General features: G+C 40.9%; 4 protein-coding genes and 1 long non-coding RNA gene across 5 annotated transcripts in view; 1 reads left to right on the top strand and 4 right to left on the bottom strand.

The window, feature by feature from the left end:
• LOC120433682 overlaps window positions 1–4,687 on the top strand; it is a 33,179-nt gene extending 28,492 nt beyond the window's left edge. Inside the window, exon 3 of the long non-coding RNA XR_005608693.1 lies at window positions 3,888–4,687. This is a non-coding gene — a long non-coding RNA (uncharacterized LOC120433682). The remainder of the gene's footprint in view (window positions 1–3,887) is intronic.
• A 456-nt stretch (window positions 4,688–5,143) lies between these two features.
• On the bottom strand, window positions 5,144–6,265 carry LOC116323669 (olfactory receptor 10A6-like). The gene has a single exon (XM_031744056.2). The coding sequence runs from the start codon at window positions 6,065–6,067 to the stop codon at window positions 5,144–5,146; it is 924 nt and encodes a 307-aa protein (XP_031599916.2). The 5' UTR covers window positions 6,068–6,265.
• A 2,743-nt stretch (window positions 6,266–9,008) lies between these two features.
• LOC120433669 (olfactory receptor 10A6-like) lies at window positions 9,009–10,130 on the bottom strand. Its single transcript, XM_039600349.1, has one exon. The coding sequence runs from the start codon at window positions 9,930–9,932 to the stop codon at window positions 9,009–9,011; it is 924 nt and encodes a 307-aa protein (XP_039456283.1). The 5' UTR covers window positions 9,933–10,130.
• A 4,863-nt stretch (window positions 10,131–14,993) lies between these two features.
• LOC116323671 (olfactory receptor 8-like) lies at window positions 14,994–15,917 on the bottom strand. Its single transcript, XM_031744059.2, has one exon. It carries the CDS (start codon window positions 15,915–15,917, stop codon window positions 14,994–14,996), a length of 924 nt encoding a protein of 307 aa, XP_031599919.2.
• Window positions 15,918–21,737: 5,820 nt separating this feature from the next.
• On the bottom strand, window positions 21,738–22,854 carry LOC120433549 (olfactory receptor 10A6-like). The gene has a single exon (XM_039599846.1). It carries the CDS (start codon window positions 22,743–22,745, stop codon window positions 21,804–21,806), a length of 942 nt encoding a protein of 313 aa, XP_039455780.1. The 5' UTR covers window positions 22,746–22,854; the 3' UTR covers window positions 21,738–21,803.
• Between the last annotated feature and the right edge of the window lie 1,300 nt (window positions 22,855–24,154).

Raw genomic sequence — 24,154 nt, 5'->3', positions numbered from 1 at the left:
GAGTTTGGGTTGTTTTGTCAAACTGTGAGTCACGTGTATTGTTAAACAAATGCCAGCAGCACAAGCAGAAGGTTTTCACAGTTTACGTGGATATTTTTAAGTCATTTTTGATCGCCTCAGCCACGATATGCCTTCACTAACTTAAATACTAAAGCACCATAATAAAGTTACCTATATGGGCATTAGTTTATGTAGATTAGGAAACATATACATGAGGAATCTGGTGAACTAGTGGGCAACAAAAGTTACAAAGATTAATGATAATTTGCACTTAAAAAATATCCTAAATACAGCCCTGAGGGAGAGTTGCTTTAATCATACAAGAGAAAGTTATTCTAATTGAGTGTGTTTACACTCAATTTTTGTTGAACTTCACTTGGTGCATGGCTTGTTTATGTTGATTCATTGCAACAGTCCAGACTCTCAAACAGAGCAACATAACTTTCTGGCCAAATATAAATATTCTTACATCCTGAATTTCTAAACAATCTGTATTAATTTGTGTTTACTCTTCATGCAAACAAACAGAAGGACACAATGGTTCATTCTCAGGCAAGACGGGGAGAGATATCTGCTGATATCAATAAGGTTGTAATGGGAATCACGTCTCCTAGTCATCTCGAAACCCTTTCAGGGACAGAAAGCATTATATTAGTCAGTGGTTCTCAAATGAGAAGGCTAGGTTTTGGGTCTTAGGGTTTATGGAAAGCATATATTATTATTACAAAATAGATAAAGCTGCATCAGGTCATTCATTCACTGCATCACGAGTCTTAGCCCAGGAGTGTCATCTACTGGGAAAAGCTGGCTAATGCTAACATAATGATATGCAGACTAAATAAACACTGGGAATTCAAGTAGCAACACTGAGAGAAACATGCCCTTCATATAAAAAAATGCATCTAAACTGGATGCAGCAGAACTTTTTGCTGGTCTGTGTGAAAGTGTCTGAAGAGGCAATAAAGCAAGGTACAGTGCTTAACAAATTTATCAGACCACCTGTCATAAAAGCAAAAAAAGACAAATATTTTTAGAAATCTGTTAAAAACTTGTTTATAGCTAAAACGTATATTGTTATTTATTAGACAAATAGCAAACTAAATTGATAATTGATACTCGAGCTTGATACCTGATACTTGAGCCAGCATACTGGACTTCCTACTGGAGTCAGAAATTAATTAAACATAAACAAAAGCAAATTTTTTGGAACTATTTTTACTCTTTATATTGCTGCCGTAACACAAAACTTCCCTTGTGTGATCAAATGGCAAATGGTGATTTGGGTATTTGTATCCCAGCTACCACAGAATAAAAAAAAACAAAAAAACAACTGAAAGTCAGTTCCTTGAGAAGACTTTCTTTGGGAGATGTGAATTGTGGTATGTTGTTGAGGAGGTAGTTTGTTTCAGTTGGTTCCTTTTGCCATTATTTTTAAATAAATCTAAAAATTCCTGAAAGGGGCCTTTAGTGCATCGATCTTACTTTCAGAACATTATCAAACATAAACAGGTAATATGTGGTGCCATTAAGCAGGACTTTAAAAATCCAGACTTGTAATAATATATATTAAAAATGCCACAAGAACAAACACTGTCCTGAGCAATGCAGTGATTTACTCCCTATTTCAGCAATCCTTAAACTGCCCAGCAGCCAGCTCAGCTTTTTATTACATTCACTTATCATGTAGACACTTAGGCCTGACAGTGAAAATACTTTTCTTGCATGGGCATAACTTTACAAACACTAACAAAGATGTACAGGCAACACTGTGATGCCATTAAGCAGAAAATGAATGGTCCAGTCTTGTATATTAAAAATGCCACAGTACTGCAAATGTTGTGAGTACGGTTTGATTTATCTCCTGTAGGAGCTGTTCTCAAACTATCCAGCAGGCAGCTCTGAGGAACTACCTCCAGCCCAGTACTCAGGTTTCCAATGCCAGGTGTAGTACTGACCTCTGGTGGCCACAGCTACTGAATGCATCTATGAGTAGTCAGTGGAATTATACATGCAGTTTATTGATATGTTTTATTTTAAAGGTACAGTCAGTAATTTTTGAATTTATTTCATAGAAAAAGGATACTGCAATCATAAATATAGATACAGTAATGTGTAAGTACACCTTCCAGCAAAAAAATGCATTCTCAAAACTTATAATTCTTAAAAATACATAGGAATGAGTTTGTGGTTTGTGGAGGCGGTCATGACCCCCCATCCCAGTATTTGAATGCAGTTGGCAGGAACGATATCTCCATTGGTGGTTTTGTTTGTTTGTTTGTTTGTAGCGGTATAAACAATGAAAGGTGGTGGAGTGGCCAGTTGGTCATGATCAACACTGGACTGGACTTATTACAATACATCCGAGGTGAAAAGGAACGCGATTTGTCCCGTACTTCAGTTAGAATGAAAAAAAAAAAGACACAAAGCTGGAGTTATGTGTCTTTACGCTGTCAGCTGCCTCTTCTTCTCTCATTCTCTCCCCCTCCCTCTCCTGTTGCTACTTCAATCATGAAACTGATCAATGATCAGCTGATCGGCTTTTCTGTCGCAAGTCTCTTGTTTGTTTGTCGCCCACTTTGCGCCAGAAAGAGGAAACCAACGGATGTCGCGATAAACAACAGCGGCACGTTTAAGCTTCATAAGATGTAGTTAGAACTGATTTAATATTACTTTTTAGTATCAGCTGATGTTTGCTGGAGCCACAGCCGTAAAAGCTGCTGGTCATGATATCGATGAAAGCAGGACATGTCCTTATTGAATCATCAGAGCTGAACAGGTGACGGAGAAACAGGTTTACCTTTTAGGTGACATGAATGAGTTGAAGGGAAGTTATGAACTGTTTCTGAGAGATAAATAACACCAGGATCCTTTTCTAAGTAGCTGACAGCTGGTAACTGTGCAGGGGCGGGTCTAGCAAAGTTTTGCCAGGAGGCCAGGTAGGGCATTAACAGGGAAAGGGAGGCACAAAGAAATACTTTACTTTCTTATTCTCATTTAAAATGTCTCACTTTTAATAAATAATTACCCGAACCTTTAAACCCAAGGGGTCATCTGATGTAAAATGTATAGAAATCATACATATAAACCAAAAAGACAGCATTCATCACTGTCACAACAGCGTTTGCTTTCATTCAAAGGCTTTATGGCTTTTCGTATAATACCTGGTGGGCCGGTCTCCAGTCAAAATGCCTGGGCCATTTTTTGTCCCAGTCCAGCCCTGCCAGTGACATATGTAGCATGCCAAAGTTGGAGGAGAAGTTGTATGCATTATTTAAATTGGTGCCTGCACCTTCAGACTCAAGATATGAAAGATCATATCTATGTTTTATCATCAGCAAAGTGGTCATCGTCAACAGAGAAATGAAAGAGACTGGCATTTGGCATCTTAATAACACACTGTCTTCTTCCTTCTCACCTCAGGCCTCACCTCCTGAACTTAAATCAGGGCTCTGACACATGAAAACATGCAAAAACATGTTGATTTATCGTCAGCTGATCACACATGTGACCCTCAGGTCTCTGGACAGCTGACAAGAGCTGGCTAAACAGCTGGTCATAAACTAACATTGTCACAGCTAATCTTGGCTTGAGTGTCCCAAAAAAATCACACTTTTCCTCTGATAAACAGTTCGATTACATTCATGGGCTTGCCTTTGGCCCATGCACCTGCAAGCAATCACTCACCTGTGGATTGTTATCCTGCTACGCCTAGCCTTTATTTAAGGCAGTGGCTCAGAGCTTCTCGTCGCAGGATCGTTGTACAACTCACATTAGTGTAGCCCCGGGTCTAACCTTCTCTCATGTTTTCCTGTGATTTCCTGGTTCTGATCTCATCGTCTGTTTATTGTGAATAGATTTCTTGGACCTATCCTTGTTTCTCTCCCCAGGATTCCTGAGCGTGAGTGTTTGGCAGAGTGGCGTGGCGTGTCAGAAGTGGAGCGTGTGCTGTGGCTGAAGTGGAGCGTGGTGTGTGGATCGACAGTCAAGAGTGATGTCCCTCTACCCCCCTTTCTGTGGATCCCTGGAACCCTTGACTCCCCCACATCTGTATATAACTCACTTGGTGTTTGTAAATAAACCTTCAATGCATTTTCTCCCTGAGTCCACACCTGAGTCAGTTCAGTCTGCCTTAACAAGTATAAACAGGAAAGAATAATTTAGGAGTCTTATAAGTTTTATAATAACGACTCATGTTTTACAGATACCTTTACTTTAGACCCTAGTTTTAGCCTCAGACCTTTTTGACTGATGCCAACAAATACTAATGCTACCCTTTGATTTAGGTTAAATAAGGAAAGACTGCTAGTTACCAGCATAGACTAGTTTGCTGGTTAACAGACTACAGTGATAAGGTTATTGAAAAGTAAATTTCACCTAAGCACATTTGCTATTATGTCCATGTTGTAGCACATAAAAATATTTAGTTAATACTTGCAGACATACATCCAACGCCTTTGTGTAACCGTGGCTTTACTCTAACCTTTGTTGCTGACCTGGTCATTTAAAGGATGCAACATATTTTTGTGTTGAGCTGATGTGGTTAAATCCCAAGTATATCACGATTCAAGTCTTATACAAGTCCAGTGTTGGTGTTTAGAGCTGTTGTAACAATATATAAGTAGTATCCCCATAAGACATGTCTATATCAAGTTTTTAACCTTACAATAAGCAGAGATATTTTTATGTATTTCTTCAACATTCAAAACCTTAGAGATTATTTTTAAAGAGGATCAAAAGCTATGGTGAAATGAAAAAAGCCTGCAAAAGAAAAATGTTCCTTACCTTACTTGTCAAGGGTAACAGTATATAATAGAGGGTTAAGCTGTGAAATTAGTCTGGTGGTTTATTCTAAATAAATTCTCCGTAAGAAAAAAATCACTGTATTCATACCCATGTGTTTAATACATTGTTTTGTTTGCGAGCATAACACACATCCCAGGAGCAAAGTGGAAAGTTTTTTATCCAAAAACAGACAAACAAAAAAAAAAAACCATGAAAGGCACCAAATGACACTGGCCTACTGTAAATAAAAATATATGACGTGAACAGATTTTATTTTCATCATCTTTACAGACTATAAGATGATTGTGGCTTCTCTCCCACAGAGCAGAGATTCCCTAGAAAAGTCTCTTGGTGAACAAAGCTATTGTTTTTTCTTAAACAAAAGCTTTTTACATGATTGCCTTATCTTGGGCAAATTAAATCCATACAGAAATGGAGTCAGCATTGGTTGACAGATGAAAAGATATATAGATAAAATTATACGGACTGGTAGACGAGCAACTATAACGCTGGAATCGATACACTGAAAAATTGAGCCAACAAACAGGTTTGACACAGAGACGATCTGAGGGACGCAAGTAGTCACAGCTTTCTGCTTGTTTTCTGTGGATGTTTTTCGACAAACTGCCAAAATCTTAACATAAGACACTGAAATGAGAGTGAACGGTATGAAAAAGCTCACAAAGAGAAAGAATATATCAGATAAAAAGCTGTGGACTGAAACCAAACATGAAAGTCTAATTATTAATCTGTGGTTACAATACACATTTTCAATAATAGTTCCACAAAATTTCAAACTGAAGATAAATGAGAATGATAGTATTACACTAAGGAATGAATATATCCACACAAACAGAATCATGAAAAACACTCTCTCTGTGTTCATAATGACATTATAGCGTAATGGATGACAGATTGAGATATATCTGTCATAGGCCATGGCTGCTAAACTGCAAAACTCAGCAGGTCCACTTATGTACATACAACACATCTGCAGAAAACACCACGGCAGGGTCACTTCATGGCTGTCTGAAAACATCTGTGAGAGCAAAAGAGGATACAGCGATGTGCTGACATTTATCTGGTTCACACATAAACTACAAAGCAGTATATACATTGGCTCATGCAGCTGTATGTCCACATGTATGACCACAATAAGGACTGTGTTGGCCACACATATAGAGAGGTACCAGAACAATATTATTACAAAATACATGTATTTGAACTCCCCAACATTTCCATAAGCAGCCAGCACAAATGACACTACCTCACTGGAGTTTTCCATTTTCTACACAATATCCCACAGTGAAAAAGACAATTCAGTAATAATGTTGTGAATGATCCTTTTCGATATGAAAAAGAGCATTTGACCAGATGAAAAAAAAAACAAACTTTAAATACTGTTTTACAAATACATGTTACCTCATTATGACATATTCTTTCTCAGCCACCTGTTAATAAATGTGCAGATTAATCAAAGAACAAACAGCAAGCACTTTTATACAATATTAAAACTTAAACTTTCATTAGATGTTAATAAATTACACATAACATTTTACTCAGCTGCTTTCCTCTCAGCTAAATGAGATGATCTTATATATATTTATAGCTGCAGCATAAAGGAGGAGACATGAAGTGGAGTGGGGCTGAACTTGAGGGTTAGGGCAGAGATAGTGAAATTCTCTCATTTGACAAACATTTCTGACTGTTTTTGTTTATTTATGTATGCTTCCTTCAAAAATGATAACATTTCTTAACAGTTTCAGAACTGAATTTGAATTTATTGATAATCAATTGTGGAGTGGCAAAACTTTGAATTGTTAACAGAATAAATTTCAACCCTCTTTAGACACTGTAAAATGTAAATAAAAACAGAGTGCAATGATTTGCAGATCTCACAAACTCATATGTTGTTCACATTAGACCAGTCGTTTTCAAACTGTGATACGTGTACCACTAGTGGTACTTGGCCTCTCTCTGGTGGTACGCAGGAAATCTCCAATTTTTTTTTAAGATTAAATAATATACCATTGTGGAGGTATGCAAAGATGACACGAGAGTTCCTGAGGCTCTTCTGGGAGCCGGAGTCTACCAGAAAACATGTCCCCGAGCGTGAGTCCTCTATAAAGAGTACCCTTTCCTTATTGCCAGTGGTCGCGGCCGCTACGGAGCGCTGGCGGGCTCGTTTCACACAAGGCGGCACACCGCTGTCATGCTGATGTAAAAACACAGCCCTATTCAGTGGTTCCGCAGTGCCGCGGTGCTGCAATCCCAGCCACCATCAATGAGTTGGAGGCCCCCGGGAGAATCGGTGGTGGCGCGGGAGATGCCGTCGGTGATTCGGGAACTATCGCCTGAATGCTGAAGTTCCTGGTAGCCAGGATAATGCGATCCGCTTCTTCTGTAAGTGAGCGGTAATCCTTCGAGGCCAGCAGCGGGAGTTGGCGAGGACAGCTCGCACCGGCAACTGTCGGGGAAGAGGAATCTGCTGTCATCTGTTCCTAGCAAGGACAGCATGCTCTCAATGAGCTTGCGAGCAGTACCATCACCCAGGCCCGAGAGATACAGGAGTTTCTTGGGCTTCTCTGCATCGGACAGGGAATAACACCACAGCAACTGTGCATTGAGCGCGGTGTATTTCCCTTGGGTGGGGGGATCCCGGAGGAGGGTCATCACACGGTGGGTGGACATCGGATCCAGCAAGGCCACCACATGATGGTACTTTGTGTCATCGTCTTAAACGCCACGAAGAGCAAACTGAGCTTCGACATGCACAAACCATGAAGGAGGGTCATGAAGCCAAAAATCCGGTAGCTCAACCGCCACAGCAAAGGTTTTAAAAACTGAGCTTTAAAATGAACAGTGATGATAAAAACCGAGAGGCCGACAGTGATCATTGACTTTTTTAGGGGCTTGTTCAGATCAAATAGAACAAAGTACAAAGCATTTAAACATGTTAAAAACACAACAGCCTTAATAAATGCCGAGTAGTTTGGACCCGGAAGCAGGTTTCAACAGGTCATCACTTAAAGATTGGATATCTAACCTGCTGTGAATGTTTTAATGCAGTACAGTAAATAACATTCATATAAGAAATAAAATTGTCTGTGTAAACTGTATGTGGTGTTTAATAGGCCTATACTACTGTACTTTAATGTCGGTCATAAGGGTGGTACTTCAAGAGCCATATATTTTATGAGGTGGTACTCATTGCCAGAACCACTGTACTAAGGTATTGACAGGAAAGAATAATTTGGGACTCTAATTAGTTTTATAATAACAACTTGTCTTTTATAGATACCTTTATTTTCAATCCTCGTTTTAGCTTCAGACCTTTTTGACTGATGCTGAAAAATACTAATATTAGCCTCTGATTTAGGTTGCTAAAGGAAAGACTGCTAGTTAGCTGACCAGCACAGACTAATTTTCTGGTTAACAGACTACAGTGGTAAAGTTACTGAAAGGCCAATGTCACATAAGCACATTTACCATTATGTCCATGTTGTAGCACATAGAAATGTTTAGTTAATACTTGCAGACATGCATCTTATGCCTCCGTGTAACTGTGGCTTCGCTTTTGTTGCTGACCAGGTCATTTTAACATCATTTTGACATATTTTTGTGTCACTGTCGAGCTGATGTGATTAGATCCCAAATCCACAAACCACGCCCGACACACAAGCGCAGTGTTCATGTTAGGGTTGTTATATGCCTTATGGGGATACTGCTATTGTTATATCTATATCAAGCTTTTAACCTTATACATTCTTTTTTAACATTCGTAAACTTAGAGATTATTTGTAAAGAGGATCAAAAGCTATTGTGAAATGAAAACCTCCAAGCCCTGCAATGGAAAAATGCTTCTTACCTTACTTGTCAAGGGTAACAGAACGGCATAGAGGGTTAAACTGGGAAACTGGTCTAATGGTTTAGTCTAAATAAATTGAAATGAGGAGAAAACCATTGTATTAACACCCATGCATTTAATACAGTGTTTTGTTTGCGAGCATAACACACAGCCCAGTAAAGTGTGGAAAGTGTTGTTTTTTTTTGTCAAAATAAAAAAACAAAACATGACATGCACCAAATGACACAGTCCTGTTGTAAGTAAAAATATATGACATCAACAGATTTTCTGTTTTTTTTATGTTTACAGACTATAAGATGATTGTGGCTTCTCTCCCACAGAGCAGAGATTCCCTAGAAAAATCTCTTGGTGAACAAAGCTATTGTTTTTTCTTAAACAAAAGCTTTTTACATGATTGCCTTATCTTGGGCAAATTAAATCCATACAGAAATGGAGTCAGCATTGGTTGACAGATGAAAAGATATGTAGATAAAATTATACGGACTGGTACACGAGCAACTATAACGCTGGAATCAATAGACTGAAAAACTGAGCCAACAAGCAGGTTTGACACAGAGACGATCTGAGGGACGCAAGTAGTCACAGCTTTCTGCTTGTTTTCTGTGGATGTTTTTCGACAAACTGCCAAAATCTTAACATAAGACATTGAAATGAGAGTGAATGGTATGAAAATGCTCACAATGAGAAAGAATATATCAGATAAAAAGCTGTGGACTGAAACCAAACATGAAAGTCTAATTATTAGTCTGTGGTTACAATACACATTTTCAATAATACTTCCACAAAACTTCAAACTGAAGATAAATGAGAATGATAGTATTACACTAAGGAATGAATATATCCACACAAACAGAATCATGACAAACACTCTCTCTGTGTTCATAATGACATTATAGCGTAATGGATGAGAGATTGAGATATATCTGTCATAGGCCATGGCTGTTAAACTGCAAAATTCAACAGGTCCACTTGTGTACATACAACACATCTGCAGAAAACACCACGGCAGGGTCACTTCATGGCTGTCTGAAAACATCTGTGAGAGCAAAAGAGGATACAGCGATGTGCTGACATTTATCTCATTCACGCATAAACTACAAAGCAGTATATACATTGGCTCATGCAGCTGTATGTCCACATGTATGACCACAATAAGGACTGTGTTGGCCACACATATAGAGAGGTACCAGAACAATATTATTACAAAATACATGTATTTGAACTCCCCAACATTTCCATAAGCAGCCAGCACAAATGACACTACCTCACTGGAGTTTTCCATTTTCTACACAATATCCCACAGTGAAAAAGACAATTCAGTAATAATGTTGTGAATGATCCTTTTCGATATGAAAAAGAGCATTTGACCAGATGAAAAAAAAAACAAACTTTAAATACTGTTTTACAAATACATGTTACCTCATTATGACATATTCTTTCTCAGCCACCTGTTAATAAATGTGCAGATTAATCAAAGAACAAACAGCAAGCACTTTTATACAATATTAAAACTTAAACTTTCATTAGATGTTAATAAATTACACATAACATTTTACTCAGCTGCTTTCCTCTCAGCTAAATGAGATGATCTTATATATATTTATAGCTGCAGCATAAAGGAGGAGACATGAAGTGGAGTGGGGCTGAACTTGAGGGTTAGGGCAGAGATAGTGAAATTCTCTCATTTGACAAACATTTCTGACTGTTTTTGTTTATTTATGTATGCTTCCTTCAAAAATTATAACATTTCTTAACAGTTTCAGAACTGAATTAGAATTTATTGATAATCAATCTTGGAGTCTGTGAAGGTTCTCAGTCATCCAGGTCATTGTAGTCTAAGGAGCTTGGAGTGGCAAAACTTTGAACACAGTGGAATTGTTGGCAGAATAAATTTCAACCCTCTTTAGACACTGTAAAATGTAAATAAAAACAGAGTGCAATGATTTGCAGATCTCACAAACTCATATGTTGTTCACATTAGACCAGTCGTTTTCAAACTGTGATACGTGTACCACTAGTGGTACTTGGCCTCTCTCTGGTGGTACGCAGGAAATCTCCAATTTCTTTTTAAATATTAAATAATATACCATTGTGGAGGTATGCAAAGACGACACGAGAGATCTTGAGGCTCTTCTGGGAGCCGGAGTCAACCAGAAAACATGTCCCTGAGCGTGAGTCCTCTATAAAGAGTAGTCTTTCCTTATTGGCAGCGGTCACGGCCGCTACGGAGCGCTGGCGGTCTCGTTTCCCTGCAAAGGCGGCACGGCGCTGTTACGCTGATGGTAAAAACACAGAGCCCTTTTACGCGGTGCCGCTGTGCCACGATCTCAGCCACCATCGATGAATTGGAGGCCCCCGGAAGAAACGGTAGGGGCGTGGGAGATGCCGTCGATGATCGGGAACTATCGCCTGGATGCCGAACCTCCTGGTAGCCAGGAGAATGCGATCCGCTTCTTCTGCAAGTGAGCGGTAATCCTTCGCGGCCAGCAGCGGGGAGTTGGCGAGGCCAGCTTGCACCGGCAACTGTTGGGGGAAGAGGAATCTGCCGTCATCCGTTCCTAGCAAGGACAGCGTGCTCTCAATGAGCTTGCGAGCGGTACCATCACCCAGGCCCGAGAGAGAGAGGAGTTTCTTAAGAGCGGTGTATTTCCCTTGGGTGGGGGGATCCTGGAGGAGAGTCATCACACGGCGGGTGGACAATGGATCCAACAAGGCCACCACATCATGATATTTTGTTTCATCGTCTGAAACGCCAGGAAGAGCAAACTGAGCTTCAACGTGCACAAAGGAGGATCGTGAAGCCAAAAATCCGGCAGCTTAACCGCCACAGCAAAAATAAAAACATACAGCTCTGCTATCACTTCAGACAAAAATGAAGACAGAAAACTAAACAGCAGTGGCGTTTGTAGGGTTACTGAAGTTAGGCTAGCAGGTATATATAATGATGTGTTGTGTGGTGGCTAGCTACACAGCTATGGTTAGCATAATAGAAACACAGTGGCGCTGGAGGATGAACGATAATTTTTTTCCACTCGATGAGGGTTCCGGATGGTTAGGGACAAATGTAATCACATGGCAGGATGCGGTTAACGGGCTAAACTTCAGTTAGGAGAACAACTGCAGTATAAGGTTAGCCATTAATATACTGCTGCATGGGCTGGGCTGTAGTTACCAGTGATGGGAATAACGGCGTTACAAGTAACGGCGTTACTTTTTTCAGTAACGAGTAATCTAACTAATTACTATTCCTATCAGGGGCGATTCTAGGATCAGAGCTTTGGGGGTGCTGAGCACCCAGAGAGCTGCCCAGCTAGGCAAGATAAACGACCCTAGAGCCAGAGTGGGGGCGAGCTGGAACAAACCATTTTGGGAGGGGGGAGGGGTTATCTATACTTTTGTTGTTAAAATGTTTCGTCTCAACCAAGTACTGTATGCTTTTTATATTTTTAGTAGTGTGTCACACAAACAGCAAATATTGTCAAAAAAAGTAAGAAATCTTTGGGGGTGCTTTGATTCATTTTGGGGGTGCTGAAGCACCCCCAAAAATGGGCTAAAATCGCCCCTGATTCCTATCGTTACAACGGCGTTACAGTTACTAACAAGGAAACGCGGTCCGTTACTATTTTTCAACAAAGAGACGGTTGAAGCTGTGTTCAGCTTTATCAGCTGCACGGAAGTAGCTGTAAGTAATCTGGGCGCTACAGCTTTAAGCAGCTGCGCGCTCCCGCGGACGGTAATCACGATCACTGTCTAGCACAAAACAAGGAGGAGGCAAAACAATCGCATGAGTGCTGCTGTTTGACTGAGGAAGAATAAAGTAGTCATGGTAAGTCAATCACATGACCACTTAAAGACAAAGCAACAAGGTGCCAGTTTTTAAACTGTGTTGATAGGCCACGTAAAACCAGAGTCGTGATAAACAAGATATACGCGGCGTTTTTTCCTCAATAGTTTCGCCACGTTAGCGCTAGCAAGCACTCTCTGCTTATGAGCAAAAAAACAAAACAAAAAAAAGTTTTAGGAGTGACGGCGAGAGAGAGAGAGAGAAAGAGAAAGAGAGAGAGAGAAAGAGACAGGGAGAGAGAGCAGGAAAAGAGAGCGCGAGTTTTGAGATGTGAGATTTGTGACGTTTAGCGTGTTTGGAGTGTGTAGTTAATGTGTTGTCTTGTGTAGTTAGTGTGTAGTGTTGTGGATAGCTTTGTGTTGTGTGTCAGAACAATGAGGCGACTGCTGTCTCCAGGTAGAAACAGGAGTGAAACACCTGCTGCTGTCAGACCTGCAGGTGTCAGGCTGTGATGTTCTCCTTTATAGTGGACAGAAATTATTTTTTTGGAGTGGCACAAATAATTTGTGTGGCATCTTATTGAAGAACAGCTGATTGTTCTTTAAATAGTTTGAAATGGTTATTTAAAAAAAGGGTAAAATCTAAATGGATGCAAATAACTTTGTTGTTTGCAAAACTTGTGCATAGGATTTTAAAACTGACAATTAATATTTGCATTTGAAGTTATGAAATATGATTCATTAAACATGTTTATGGTTGTTACAGTAAAAGTAACTTTTTCTACTGTGATTTTATGTTTTTTGTCTGATTTTAGATCAATTCTGGTTGTACAGTATGACAAAATGAGAACATAACTGTAAATTCAGGCACGCGAGGTTGCGCTAAAAAGGATGATACCAAACAAGGCAAAGTAAATAGTTTTTAAAGGTAAAATGTGGAGAGAAAATCAAGAGTAGTAAAATAATGGCCAATTATATCCTGGACCCCAGAGGGTTAAACATTCTTTGTTTTTTTTTTATTAAGTAACGCAATAGTTACTTTTCCAAGTAATTAATTACTTTTAGAATATTGTAACTCAGTTACTAACTCAGTTACTTTTTTGAAGAAGTAACTAGTAACTATAATTGAATTACTATTTCAAAGTAACTTGCCCAACACTGGTAGTTACATTGTAAGGTTTTAAAAACTGAGCTTTAAAATGAACAGTGATGATAAAAACCGAGAGGCCGACAGTGATCATTGACTTTTTTAGGGGCTTGTTCAGATTAAATAGAACAAAGTACAAAGCATTTAAACATGTTAAAAACACAACAGCCTTAATAAATGCCGAGTAGTTTGGACCCGGAAGCAGGTTTCAACAGGTCATCACTTAAAGATTGGATATCTAACCTGCTGTGAATGTTTTAATGCAGTACAGTAAATAACATTCATATAAGAAATAAAATTGTCTGTGTAAACTGTATGTGGTGTTTAATAGGCCTATACTACTGTACTTTAATGTCGGTCATAAGGGTGGTACTTCAAGAGCCATATATTTTATGAGGTGGTACTCATTGCCAGAACCACTGTACTAAGGTATTGACAGGAAAGAATAATTTGGGACTCTAATTAGTTTTATAATAACAACTTGTCTTTTATAGATACCTTTACTTTCAATCCTCGTTTTAGCTTCAGACCTTTTTGACTGATGCTGAAAAATACTAATATTAGCCTCTGATTTAGGTTGCTAAAGGAAAGACTGCTAGTTAGCTGACCAGCATAGACTAATTTTCTGGTTAACAGACGACAGTGGTAAAGTTACTGAAAGGCCAATTTCACATAAGCACATTTACCATTATGTCCATGTTGTAGCACATAGAAATGTTTAGTTAATACTTGCAGACATACATCTTATGCCTTTGTGTAACTGTGGCTTCGCTTTTGTTGCTGACCAGGTCATTTTAACATCATTTTGACATATTTTTGTGTCACTGTTGAGCTGATGTGATTAGATCCCAAATCCACAAACCACGCCCGACACACAAGCGCAGTGTTCATGTTAAAGTTGTTATATGCCTTATGGGGATACTGCTATTGTTATATCTATATCAAGCTTTTAACCTTATACATTCTTTTTTAACATTCGTAAGCTTAGAGATTATTTGTAAAGAGGATCAAAAGCTATTGTGAAATGAAAACCTCCAAGCCCTGCAATGGAAAAATGCTTCTTACCTTACTTGTCAAGGGTAACAGAACGGCATAGAGGGTTAAACTGGGAAATTGGTCTCATGCTTTATTCTAAATAAATTAAAATGAGGAGAAAATCATTGTGTTAACACCCATGCATTTAAGACAGTATTTTGTTTGCGAGCATAACACACAGCCCAGTAAAGTGTGGAAAGTGGTTTTCTACACTTTAAAAACAAAACATGACATGCACCAAATGACACAGTCCTGTTATAAATAAACATATATGACATCAACAGATTTTCTTGTCTTTATGTTTACAGACTATAAGATGATTGTGGCTTCTCTCCCACAGAGCAGAGATTCCCTAGAAAAATCTCTTGGTGAACAAAGCTATTGTTTTTTCTTAAACAAAAGCTTTTTACATGATTGCCTTATCTTGGGCAAATTAAATCCATACAGAAATGGAGTCAGCATTGGTTGACAGATGAAAAGATATGTAGATAAAATTATACGGACATGTACACGAGCAACTATAACGCTGGAATCAATAGACTGAAAAACTGAGCCAACAAACAGGTTTGACACAGAGACGATCTGAGGGACGCAAGTAGTCACAGCTTTCTGCTTGTTTTCTGTGGATGTTTTTCGACAAACTGCCAAAATCTTAACATAAGACATTGAAATGAGAGTGAATGGTATGAAAATGCTCACAATGAGAAAGAATATATCAGATAAAAAGCTGTGGACTGAAACCAAACATGAAAGTCTAATTATTAGTCTGTGGTTACAATACACATTTTCAATAATACTTCCACAAAACTTCAAACTGAAGATAAATGAAAATGATAGTATTACACTAAGGAATGAATATATCCACACAAACAGAATCATGACAAACACTCTCTCTGTGTTCATAATGACATTATAGTGTAATGGATGACAGACTGAGATATATCTGTCATAGGCCATGGCTGCTAAACTGCAACCTTCAACAGATCCACTTGTGTACAAACAAGACATCTGCATAAAACACCACGGCAGGGTCACTTCATGGCTGTCTGAAAACATCTGTGACAGCAAAAGAGGATACAGCGATGTGCTGACATTTATCTCGTTCACACATAAGTTACAAAGCAGTATATACATTGGCTCATGCAGCTGTATGTCCACACGTATGACCACAATAAGGACTGTGTTGGCCACACATATAGAGAGGTACCAGAACAATATTATTACAAAATACATGTATTTGAACTCCCCAACATTTCCATAAGCAGCCAGCACAAATGACACTACCTCACTGGAGTTTTCCATTTTCTACACAATATCCCACAGTGAAAAAGACAATTCAGTAATAATGTTATGAATGATCCTTTTCGATATGAAAAAGAGCATTTGACCAGATTTAAAGAGAATTTTGTTCTTTAAATATTGTTTTACAAATACATGTTACCTTATTATGACATATTCTTTCTCAGCCACCTGTTAATAAATGAGCAGATTAATCAAAGAACAAACAGCAAGCACTTTTATACAATATAAAAACTTAAACTTTCATTAGTTGTTAATAAATTACACATAACATTTTACTCAGCTGCTTTCCTCCCAGGTAAATGAGATGATCCATAAATATTTATAGCTGCAGCATAAAGGAGGAGATATGAAGTGGAGTGGGGCTGAACTTGAGGGTTAGGGTAGAGATAGTGAAATTCTCTCATTTGACAAACATTTCTGACTGTTTTTGTTTATTTATGTATGCTTCCTTCAAAAATTATAACATTTCTTAACAGTTTCAGAACTGAATTTGAATTTATTGATAATCAATCTTGGAGTGGCAAAACTTTGAACACAGTGAAATTGTTGGCAGAATAAATTTCAACCCTCTTTGGACACTGTAAAATGTAAATAAAAACAGAGTGCAACGATTTGTTTTATCTGAATTAAGAAGCAGAAAATTAGAAGTGATCCATGTCTTTGTGTCTTTAAGATATTCCCGCACTTTAACTAAATGGTGCGCATTTTCTGGGTTCATGGATAGATAAAGTTGGGTATCAACTGCATAGCAGTAAAAATGTGTACTAATGATACTGCCTAAGGGAAGCATGTGTAACGTAAAAAGAATTGGTCTTAACACAAAACCATGTGGAACTTCATAATTAATCTTAGTGTGTGAAGAGGAATCTCCACTTAGATGAACAAATCGGAGTCTCTTACATAGATAAGACTCAAGCCACTGCAGTGCAGTACCTTTAATCATTGTAATAAAATTTTATGGTCAATAGTATTGAACGTTGCAAGTCTACTGCCTGGTTTGACTACAAGAAAGCCTATGACTTAGTGCCCCACACATGGACACTGCAATACCTAGAACCTGCCTATGATCAGTGCTTAGATCAACAGGACCCTATCAGCCTTCATCAGGATTGGGGATTCAGTTGGGGTGTGGCAAACAACACTAGAGGCCAACTTGAAGCCAATAGCACAAGTCACCATCAAGTGCAAGATTGTCCAAGGAGATGCCGTGTCCCCACTGCTGTTCTGCATAGGCCTGTACATGCCTCAGTGAGCTCATTGGTAAGACTGCCTATGGATACTTGAAAAGAACATGGTCAGCCATCTCCTCTACATGGATGACGTCTAGCTGTGTGCCAAGAGTGAACAAATCATCGATTCACTGATCCACACCACCAGGATATACAGCAATGACATTGGAATGTTGTTCAGATCGGAGAAGTGTAGTCTGGGTAACGAAGAGAGGCAAGGTAGTCAGAACTGAGGGGATCAAACTACAGAATGTAACATTGCAGACATCGAGGACAGCTACAAGTACCTGGGGAATCCCAGAGGCAAATGGGAACCATGAATAGGCCGCTAGGAAAGCTGCAACCACCAAGTACATGCAGAGGGTCAGGCAAGTCCAAAGTAGTCAGCTGAATGGTAAGAACAAGATCCGGGCTATCAACACCTATTCCCTGCCTGTAATCAGGTACCCTACTGGGATAAAAAGATGGCCAAAAGAGGAGATAGAAACCACTGACATCAAGACGAAGAAGCTCCTGACCATGCATGGAGGGTTTCACCCCAAGTTTTTTTTTTTTTTTTTTTTTTTTTTTTTACCTGTCCCGTTTGGTTCTTTTGCTATCAGAATTATTGTCTAAAGGCGAAGAAAGATGCCCAACGGATTTACTTTACCAAATGGACCATCCCAGCCTTGCCGTAATGGTCCATTTGATTCAACTTTATTGTTTATTTTTATTTTCACTTGCTGAATACGGGACAGACTTGACTGGAGGAGAGAACGTGGAGAAAGAAAGAGGAAAGAAAAAAAACCTGAGAAGAGGGACGGGGAAAAGGGCAAAAACAAAACCAACAGAATAAGCAGACAAAAATACATATATCGATCACCTGGATCACCTGTTGAGAAAGAAAAAAAGAAAGCAAGCAGAAGAAAACGAGAGTAATAAACAAGATCACAATGATATATGGGAATATGACAGTAAATACTAAATATTAAACATTATTGTGCAGCACGTGAGATCGACAGCGCACAGTGTGCTTTGAGGTAGGAGCCAAAAAGGGTGTAGTTTGTGTGTGTGATCACCCGTGTGTACACCTGTGAGCATGAACGCTTGTTTTTAAAAAGGTTCCTTCATGTAACGATCTGCTAGAGGGTGTGGGGGCCACTGCCCCGACCTCCAGGGCATGAAGCAGGTATGGAGGAGATCAAGACTCCAGACATCCAGAGGCCCCAGAACACAAGAGACCAAGGAAGACCAACAGAGGGGCAGCCGCGCCACTATCCCAGAAAGAGCTGAGGAGAGTCCCAGATGAGGGGTCACTCAGCAGCCGCGGAGCAGAAGCCAGGGGGTTGCAGTGGCGTGCCCGTGAGCTCCGCCGGCAGCCAGCTGCGCCTGAGTGGCCGAGCCCCGGGCCGTGAGGCCGAGGGCACCCCATCCCAAAAGTGGCCCGAGCGAGCCCCAGGCTCCAGGCCCCAATAAGCAGCCGCCAAGGAGTGAGCCGGTGGGTACCTGGGCGCCCACCCCGGACACAGAGAACCACCAACGCACCGATGTCTGAGGGCGTCCGCCACCGGCAGGGGAAGTGGTGGGGGAGATGGGCCTCAAACCTTGGAGGGCCTGAGATGTCCCCAGAGAGGTGGCGTCTGATACCCAACCTGACATATAGACACAGACAAACAGGCACACACAGATACAAACATCTATTCCCACCCTCATGCTCTCATATACACAATTGCTCAACACTCACCCAACGTGGAGACAGACATAGAGACACACTGTACACACAATCACACTCCCCAAGCGTACTCTAAGCCCCGAGTCTAGGTACCCTTGCCCCTGGAGGGGAAACTGCGCCCAGACTCAGGTGGTGTAACCCTTTTCCCTGCGGTGGGGAGAGAAGCAGACCGCCCGACTCCGCAGCAGCAGGGAGGCCCCATACACCAGACCCCAGTCGGACGGCCAACTCCTCCTCCTAGCCCCCGCTCCAGCAGGCCGCAGAGAACGGGGTGTAGGAAGACTCAAACCTCCCTCCACCCGCTCATATGTACTGTTGATGTATGTGTGTTCTAAGGTGCATTTAAAACCCAGGAGGGCATGGAGCCACCTGCCAGAGCAGCAGGTAAGCGTATAGCCCCTCCTGCTAGCCCTCAATGTCTACATGTATTTAAAATTGAGAGGTGGGCAACGACGCCAGGGGTGAGGTGTACACCCTGATGGTAGTTTGAATCCGTGTAGCGTGCCCACCCCAAGATCCTATATGTATGTGTAATGAGAGTGTGAGTAATGTGAATGTCTAAGTTGTGGGATAAAATTGAGGCAGAGGCAGCCAGAAGGGGACAGAGGGGGGATGTCTCCTCTGCACCCTGGTGACACACCCCTACCCCAAGGCCCTGCATGTGTGGGTGATTGTGGTGGAGCGGGAAGAGGAGGCCGCTGGAGATGGGGAGGGAAGGAAGGAGGGGCAGTGACCCCTCCTGGGGCCAGCTCCCCGCTGACCCCAGTAGGCACCCCATACTCTGCAACCCACCAGGGAAAGGGGGCCCAGGCCCATCCGGACCGGGGCCCAGTGCAGCAGCGCCGCCCGCCCCACAGAGCCCGGGACAGTCCACCTCACCCCACCACAGAGAAAACTGCACCCACCCCATCATCCACTCATCTTCCAGACTACACAAGACAATAGACGCCCAGGCTGAGATCTTCCTCCACCTCTCCTGTATCTCCCCCTCCTGCAGAGAGAGTTCCTGAAGAGAGAAAGCTCCTGCAAGATGTGACAACCTCCCCACCAGTTGAAGAGCCCCCAGGTGGCTCGATGCACCGCGGCACCCTGCGCCAGGGCCGGGCCCCATACACCCACCCGCCCACAACCTCGGCAACACACCAACCAGGACCCAAGCCCCTGAGGCCCGGCCAGGGCCCCAGCCCAGAGACGGGCGCCCCAGAACCTCACGCCCATCCCGGACCCACCCAGGGGCAGCCAGGCTACCAGGTCAGTAACCCACGTCCGTCAGCACAGACCCTCCCTAGCCCCGCTGCACGCAGCCACGAGGAAACCGTCACCTAAGAGCCAACAGAGCCCCTAATTGGCCATGACCGCTACCCCGGTTGAGCCCCCAAGTAAGATGCTCCTGGGAACCCCCGACGCCCCAAGCCTGTCCCTACCCCCACACCAATCACAACAGTGAAGGTGGGACCAAACTATGACCCCCACCCCACTAGGTGATGGAGCTGATCAAAGGAGCCCAGAGCAATTGATCTGATGTGGTGGCAGAGGCTGTATCAAGACTAATGTAATCTAATAGATAATTTCTATATTGATTAGAATTAAGATTATTTTATTTTTCCAGTTCATGAGGACTGTTTTCTTGGCTATGCATAGGGCAGTGAAAACCATATGGGCTATATTCTTTTCCGTAGTGACATTATCTAAGCTGCCCAACAAACATACTAAAGGAGAAGTTGGAATGTTACATTTCAGACACTTTGATAAGTCTTCACATATCTCACGCCAAAACTTCTGAACTGGTGGACAGGACCAAAGAGCGTGGATATAATTGTCCGGTGAATTGGTTTGGCAGTGTGAGCAGTTGTTGGTAGACATAAAGCCCATCTTGAACATCCGATGACCTGTATAGTGCACTCTATGTAGTATTTTGTATTGAATTAATTGAAGACTGGGATTTCTAATTAAATGAAAGGTTCCACCGTAATTGTTGATCACTTCAAAAAACTCGTTGCAGCATGCTTGATACCAGCATTTCCATGAGGTGAGCACAAAAGGGCATCTACTGTCTGGAACTGTTGTCCATTTTTGTAAACTACCCTTGCCATCCATCCCCAAAGGTTCTCAATTGGATTTAGATCAGGGGAACATACAAGATGGTCCAAAAGAGCGATGTTATTCTCCTGGAAGAATCCCTTGTCCCGCCCGCGTTGTGTACTGTAGCGTTCTCCTGTTGAAAAAACTTTCTTTCACCTTTCGATGTCCCATGTTTGTTGCTCTCTTGCAAAATCCAAATGATCAGTTCTGTGGCATTCAAGGAGACAAAGCCTTTGAAGACGTTTTTTGTTTTGGAAGCCCTTTAGTCTCAGATACCATCTGAGACGTTGTTTCAATAAATTGCATGGGCAATTTTTTTTTTGTCTCACTTCCATTTCTTCATGTTGCATGTTGAAGCTCTACTTGGAACCTTGTTAAGATCCAACCATGCAAACTATGATTTTTGCCATTTTCAAGTGGTCTTAAACTTTTGATCGGGACTGTATGTATAAATTTATTTGTCTGTGTGTGTATATGTATGTGTGTGTTTAGACAGACACTTCAATAGCTATTTTTCTAAGTAAATAAATTGCACAACAAAACACAATTCTTGCATATGCTCATATTTATTTTTAATATCATTATTTCGTTTAAACATGCATAAAATGTTATTAGTTATAAATGACATTTTTCTTGAAAAAGAAAAACAACAACAGCAACAACAAAATAACATTCAAAAACATACATAAACCAATTTTATGGACAGTGTAATAACCAGAAATATGGTTTACTGCCTGTAGGTAAATGCAGGGGATAAAGGATTAAACTGTGAATTGCATCAATGACCTTTTGTAAATGTATAAGATGTATAACCAATCTATAAGATGACTGATGAATGTTACTCTCCCAAAGAGCAGAGATGCTCTAAAACAAAGCTATTGATTTTCTCTTAAAAAGAAGCCTTTTCCATGAGTGCCTTATCTTTGGCAACTTAAATCCATAGAGAAATGGGGTGAGCATTGGTTGAAAAATGAGCATATACATAGGTAAAATTATGCGGACTTCATTTGGTACCTGAGTGACTATAAAGCTGGAATCAATAGAGTGAAAAATTGAGCCAACAAACAGGTTTGACACAGAGACGATCTGAGGGGCACAAGTAGTCACAGCTTTCTGCTTGTTTTCTGTGGATGTTTTTTGACAAACTGCCAAGATTTTCACATAAGAAACTGAAATGAGAGTGAACGGTATGAAAAAGCTCACAAAGAGAAAGAATATATCAGATAAAAAGCTGTGGACAGAAACCAAACATGAAAGTCTAATTATTAATCTGTGGTTACAATACACATTTTCAATAATAGTTCCACAAAATTTCAAACTGAAGATAAATGAGAATGATAGTATTACACTAAGGAATGAATATATCCACACAAACAGAATCATGACAAACACTCTCTCTGTGTTCATAATGACATTATAGCGTAATGGATGACAGACTGAGATATATCTGTCATAGGCCATGGCTGCTAAACTGCAAAACTCAGCAGGTCCACTTATGTACATACAAGACATGTGCAGAAAACACCACGGCAGGGTCACTTCATGGCTGTCTGAAAACATCTGTGAGAGCAAAAGAGGATACAGCGATGTGCTGACGTTTATCTGGTTCACACATAAACTACAAAGCAGTATATACATTGGCTCATGCAGCTGTATGTCCACACGTATGACCACAATAAGGACTGTGTTGGCCACACATATAGAGAGGTACCAGAACAATATTATTACAAAATACATGTATTTTAACTCCCCAATATTTCCATAAGCAGCCAGCACAAATGACACTACCTCACTGGAGTTTTCCATTTTCTACACAATATCCCACAGTGAAAAAGACAATTCAGTAATAATGTTGTGAATGATCCTTTTCGATATGAAAAAGAGCATTTAACCAGATGAAAAAAAAAAAAAACTTTAAATACTGTTTTACAAATACATGTTACCTCATTATGACATATTCTTTCTCAGCCACCTGTTAATAAATGAGCAGATTAATCAAAGAACAAACAGCAAGCACTTTTATACAATATTAAAACTTTCATTAGTTGTTAATAAATTACACATAAAATTTTACTCAGCTGCTTTCCTCTCAGCTAAATGAGATGATCTTATATATATTTATAGCTGCAGCATAAAGGAGGAGACATGAAGTGGAGTGGGGCTGAACTTGAGGGTTAGGGCAGAGATAGTGAAATTCTCTCATTTGACAAACATTTCTGACTGTTTTTGTTTATTTATGTATGCTTCCTTCAAAAATGATAACATTTCTTAACAGTTTCAGAACTGAATTTGAATTTATTGATAATCAATTGTGGAGTGGCAAAACTTTGAATTGTTAACAGAATAAATTTCAACCCTCTTTAGACACTGTGAAATGTAAATAAAAACAGAGTGCAATGATTTGCAGATCTCACAAACTCATATGTTGTTCACATTAGACCAGTCGTTTTCAAACTGTGATACGTGTACCACTAGTGGTACTTGGCCTCTCTCTGGTGGTACGCAGGAAATCTCCAATTTTTTTTTTAAGATTAAATAATATACCATTGTGGAGGTATGCAAAGATGACACGAGAGTTCTTGAGGCTCTTCTGGGAGCCGGAGTCTACCAGAAAACATGTCCCCGAGCGTGAGTCCTCTATAAAGAGTACCCTTTCCTTATTGCCAGTGGTCGCGGCTGCTACGGAGCGCTGGCGGGCTCATTTCCTTACAAAGGCGGCACACCGCTGTCATGCTGATGTAAAAACACAGCCCTATTCAGTGGTTCCGCAGTGCCGCGGTGCTGCAATCCCAGCCACCATCAATGAGTTGGAGGCCCCCGGGAGAATCGGTGGTGGCGCGGGAGATGCCGTCGGTGATTCGGGAACTATCGCCTGAATGCTGAAGTTCCTGGTAGCCAGGATAATGCGATCCGCTTCTTCTGTAAGTGAGCGGTAATCCTTCGAGGCCAGCAGCGGGGAGTTGGCGAGGACAGCTCGCACCGGCAACTGTCGGGGGAAGAGGAATCTGCTGTCATCTGTTCCTAGCAAGGATAGCATGCTCTCAATGAGCTTGCGAGCAGTACCATCACCCAGGCCCGAGAGATACAGGAGTTTCTTGGGCTTCTCTGCATCGGACAGGGAATAACACCACAGCAACTGTGCATTGAGCGCGGTGTATTTCCCTTGGGTGGGGGGATCCCGGAGGAGGGTCATCACACGGTGGGTGGACATCGGA

The sequence above is a fragment of the Oreochromis aureus genome, linkage group 16 (assembly GCF_013358895.1).
Source record: "Oreochromis aureus strain Israel breed Guangdong linkage group 16, ZZ_aureus, whole genome shotgun sequence".
NCBI classification, from domain to species: domain Eukaryota; kingdom Metazoa; phylum Chordata; class Actinopteri; order Cichliformes; family Cichlidae; genus Oreochromis; species Oreochromis aureus.
Note: the sequence above shows the minus strand (reverse complement) of the source record. Positions and strands in the feature narration are given on the sequence as shown.

Bases quoted from the DNA above. Each gene is read 5' to 3' on its own strand.
- LOC116323669 (XM_031744056.2), bottom strand. From the start codon at position 6,067: ATGGAAAACTCCAGTGAGGTAGTGTCATTTGTGCTGGCTGCTTATGGA.
- LOC120433669 (XM_039600349.1), bottom strand. From the start codon at position 9,932: ATGGAAAACTCCAGTGAGGTAGTGTCATTTGTGCTGGCTGCTTATGGA.
- LOC116323671 (XM_031744059.2), bottom strand. From the start codon at position 15,917: ATGGAAAACTCCAGTGAGGTAGTGTCATTTGTGCTGGCTGCTTATGGA.
- LOC120433549 (XM_039599846.1), bottom strand. From the start codon at position 22,745: ATGGAAAACTCCAGTGAGGTAGTGTCATTTGTGCTGGCTGCTTATGGA.